A 4,176-nucleotide genomic window follows, 5' to 3' on the forward strand; every position below is an offset into this window, starting at 1 on the left:
AAAAAAAAAAAATTCAGTGCCCTACTCGCTTCGGAATAAACAAAGCGGCTTGGATTTCTACACATTCCGGAATGAACGAAGGGGGTCGGAATCCTACTTGCTCCGTAATGAACAGAAAATGCGTTGGAGTCCTATTCGCATCAGGATAAGCGAAGCGCGTCAGAGCCCTATTCGCTCCGGAATAAACAAAAATGCCTTGGAATCCTACTCGCTCCAGAATCAACGAAGCACCACGAATCCTACTCGTTTCGGAATTAACATAAAATGCCTCGGACTTCTCCTCGCTTTAGAATAAACTACGCCCTTTTGAAAATATAAACAATGCGCCGCAGCATAGCTGGTATGCAGAGCTTTCCTTTTTAACTAGATAATAACAATAAGAACTTTCCTTTTGAAAACTCCAAGTGCGCGTTAGTCCTCCACAATCATCGTCCAGGTCTCGTGTTCGTAGAGCACTACCGGTCGAATGAGCGGTAGTCCAAAGTACGTATGATTTCCTGCCACGATGCGTCTCCAAATTTCTCTGCTGGTATAGTTATCGGAGGTCACCAGCGAGCCCAAATATACGAATTCTTCAACCACCTCGATTTAGTCACCACCGAAACGAACTCATGGTGGATGGCTAACGTTGTCCTCTCTTGAGTTTCTTCCTATAAATGTATTTTATCTTCGATGTGTTGATGACTAGTCCGATCCGCTTTGCTTCACTCTTTAGTCTAATGTAGGTTTCCTCCATCTGCTTAATGTTTCGTGCCATAATATCGATGTCGTCGGCAAAACCAAACAGCCTAATGGACTTCGTAAAAATCGTACCACTCGTGTCAATCCCTGCCTTTCGTATTACCGTATTACTCCCTCCAAAGCGATGTTGAATAGCAGGTACGAAAGGCCATCACCTTGCCGTAACCCTTTGCGCGTTTAAAAAGGACTCGAGATTTCCCATCTATGGTCGCCTCGACCAACCATATCAGTTTATCCGGAAACCCGTATTCGTTTTAGCTACCATAGCTGGTTTCGATCGATTGTATCATAAGCGGCTTTGAAGTCGATGAATATATGATGTGTGGGCACGTTGTATTCGCGCCATTTTTGAGATACTTGGTCCGAGCTAGAGCGATCGCCCATGAATCCCGCCTGGTACTACCTCACGAACTCGCTTGCAAATGTTGTGTAATGTTTATTGTTAACACCTTTGCACTGAATAAATTGTACAAGATAATAACTGGAAACAGATATTCAAGCCTATTTATTACAATGCTGAATCCAACATGAATGCAGTTTATAGAATATGTCACGTTTTATGGGGGATGATTCAAATAGTAATGCTTCAATCTATTTTAGGATGCCTAACTTTAAACGCTTTTCGATAAACTTCGTAGCATCAGAAATAAGATTCTGTTCATAAACATACAGAATCCATTTTTCTGGAAACAGTTCTCTAAGTAATAGGGGAACTGTTCCGATCTCCATCCCACTGTACATATATCCATCTCATCGCTAAACAAAGAAATACGGCACCAAATTCGTCGCTTCTTTTTGTCAACATGCGTGCTCACTGGTGAAAAAAATCACAAAAATAATAAACAAACCAAATTCCTTTCCATTGCTTTGTTTTTGATGGGATGGAAATATGAGCTATGAGATTAAGTGGCGAACCGTTCCCCTATGTAATATGAGTAGTATACTCTGTGTTTCATCATTATCTCACATTTCCTAGAAGACCCCAAACTCGAATCCAGCCAACCAGCGCAGTTTGCTTGGTAGCCATGCATCTTACCGTTAAGCAATCAAAATCCTAACAAATCAATCTACTAAAAGTTGTGTCCTTCCATTTGTACTTTTGCTTCAAACTGAAATAAATCAATTCTCCGATAAATGCGACCGCAGATATTCCCAAACCGATGCCCACCAGGAAAAAAGCGCCTTCGATATGCGCAACTGTCAAAACAATCTGCACGTCACCATGACCACCGCCACCTCCGCCGCTCGAACCCGTATCGATACGGATCTTATTACTCTCCACTTGCCACTTCCCTAGCAGCCCGGACTCGCTTATCCTTCTAATCAGATCGTTGATCTTCGGCAAGATATGAAAGTCTTTCTTCACCATCATTTCCACCGGGTACGTCTGTATATTAGCGGTCCTAGGGAAGCAGAACATCTCCGCTTCACCGATGGTCTTGCTGTTCTGAGAATGTGCTCTGGAAACTGCCACCGCTACAGATTGCTCCGAATTCAAACGCGCTAGACAATCATCTACATCAGGGCATGTCTTGTAAACACTGGCGACGTGTTTAGAGACATGGTCCGGCTTATCGAAGAAAACCAGAGTGTTCTCCGGTCCTACGAAGCTGAAGGCTTTCTCTATAGCGGCTTCCGCTGTACTGATCTGTTTCTCAAAACGGGGTCGTGTCATGACGGTTATGAGGAAACTGTGATGGGCAACGTCCCAGTGCATCCCGTAGAACATGTACACTAGTAGGAACAGCCGAATGGATAACCGTTGCGGCCAATAAGTCGCGGAGAGACCCAACGACAGAGCTAATGACTGTACCAACATCCAGGAATAGTTCTCCGGGTAACCTTCTTCGAAGAAGTTGAAGCCTGCAATAACGCCGGCAGATACGAAAATGATTCCTATGGCCAACATCCAGATCCAGATGTTGAAAATGATGAACACGTTGGGCCACTTGGGTGCTAGTCGGGCCGGTGGAACGCACCACGTTAGGTCGTCCTGGTAGTAGGGGATGGTGGACGAGAGAAGCTTCCGGCTGATGGGGTTCTCGTACAAACCACCGATCATGATGTCGGATTGCCTGTTTGGGAAAAAGATTCTTAAAATTGAAATAAGGAATTTGCCTCGAATTAAGCTATACTAACCTTTTAATCAAATCAGCGTAGAACCCGATGTCTTTGTTGACCGTAATCCGCGCCGTTGCTCTTTCTCCATCAATAATCCTATACACGGGTATGAGTTTTAAACGAGCGGAAATAGCTTCAATCATCAACACTTCAAAACCTTTCTCAACAGACGTTCCGTTTCCAACTACGAACGGTTCCCAAATAGCGGTAGACACCTTCAGCGGACAATCGTTGAAGTATTTGGGAATCTTTGGCTCAAATTCGGAGAAGAAATGCTGCTCCCGAAACACCCATTCCGTGTTCCGAGAACTGTCGGGGAACGTTAGCGAAGAATCATTGAAGAATGTTTCATTGTGGTATTCAACAAATGTTTCGTCCTCTCGGGTATCATCCACTTGTTCCGGCTCATCAACGACTATTTCAACATACTCACACTCATCAATCATTCGGATGTTGATTATTTCATCGGCACAACGCCCATTCTCGTATGGAAACCAAGACCAAACTTCCAAGACGCTCGTATTGTACCTCTGAACCATGACGTTGACATTCAGAAACCAATAATCGAATAGCTTTTGCAACGCCTTTCGAACTTCAACTTCGAAAACCTCTGGCGTCATTTCCGAGGTGAACAAAATTACCACCTGGGCCAACGGATTCAACGTCGGTAATCTTCTGAACATGCTTATGTGGGAAGCTAGCTCGGAAGCCTCACGCACCATCAGGAAGTAATTTTTGGCCCTATCCGTCACGTGCGAAGCATCCGGGTGCAGCCGACGACTGTTCTTCGGCATGATTCCCATCTCATGCCGCGGATCTTCGTGAAAAGATTTCAGAAGGTTAATCTGGAACAGCGACGAGTCCGGTTTGAGGTAAATCAACCCCAGCGAACCCTTAATGGCGCGTTCGGATTTGTAATACTTGTCACATAGGTGTTTCACACAGGGAACTATCGTCACGAGATTCTCGGGCGACTCGAGAAGTATGTCCTCGGGAAGGGCATCCACAAGCACCGGACTAAGAGTGGAAATCAAAACAATATACCACAACATGTTTGCCTGCGGGGGTATTTGCAGTGCTATGCTTTATAAAGAATCGGAGTTATAAACAAAATTGCTCTCCGATCGCCCGTATGTAATCAATTTCAAATTACCGAGTAAATATTTGAACTGACACCAATTTGGTGCGGGGGAAGGTACGCGATGAAGGCAGAAATCATTTATAGAAAGGGTGCTGGCTTGTTGGGCGCAATTATTGACGATTATAATCAATAATACTGTCGGGCACGCACATTAAATTAGTGTTCGACATTCT

General features: G+C 44.4%; 1 protein-coding gene across 1 annotated transcript; it reads right to left on the reverse strand.

Annotated features, from left to right (window-relative positions):
* Positions 1-1,795: 1,795 nt before the first annotated feature.
* LOC134212439 (uncharacterized) lies at positions 1,796-3,914 on the reverse strand. The gene is made up of 2 exons (XM_062690303.1): positions 2,881-3,914; positions 1,796-2,816 (listed from the first exon to the last, which is right to left on the reverse strand). The coding sequence occupies exons 1-2, from the start codon at positions 3,912-3,914 to the stop codon at positions 1,796-1,798; spliced, it is 2,055 nt and encodes a 684-aa protein (XP_062546287.1).
* Positions 3,915-4,176: the final 262 nt, after the last annotated feature.

The sequence above is a fragment of the Armigeres subalbatus genome, chromosome 1 (assembly GCF_024139115.2).
Source record: "Armigeres subalbatus isolate Guangzhou_Male chromosome 1, GZ_Asu_2, whole genome shotgun sequence".
Classification (NCBI taxonomy): Eukaryota; Metazoa; Arthropoda; class Insecta; order Diptera; family Culicidae; genus Armigeres; species Armigeres subalbatus.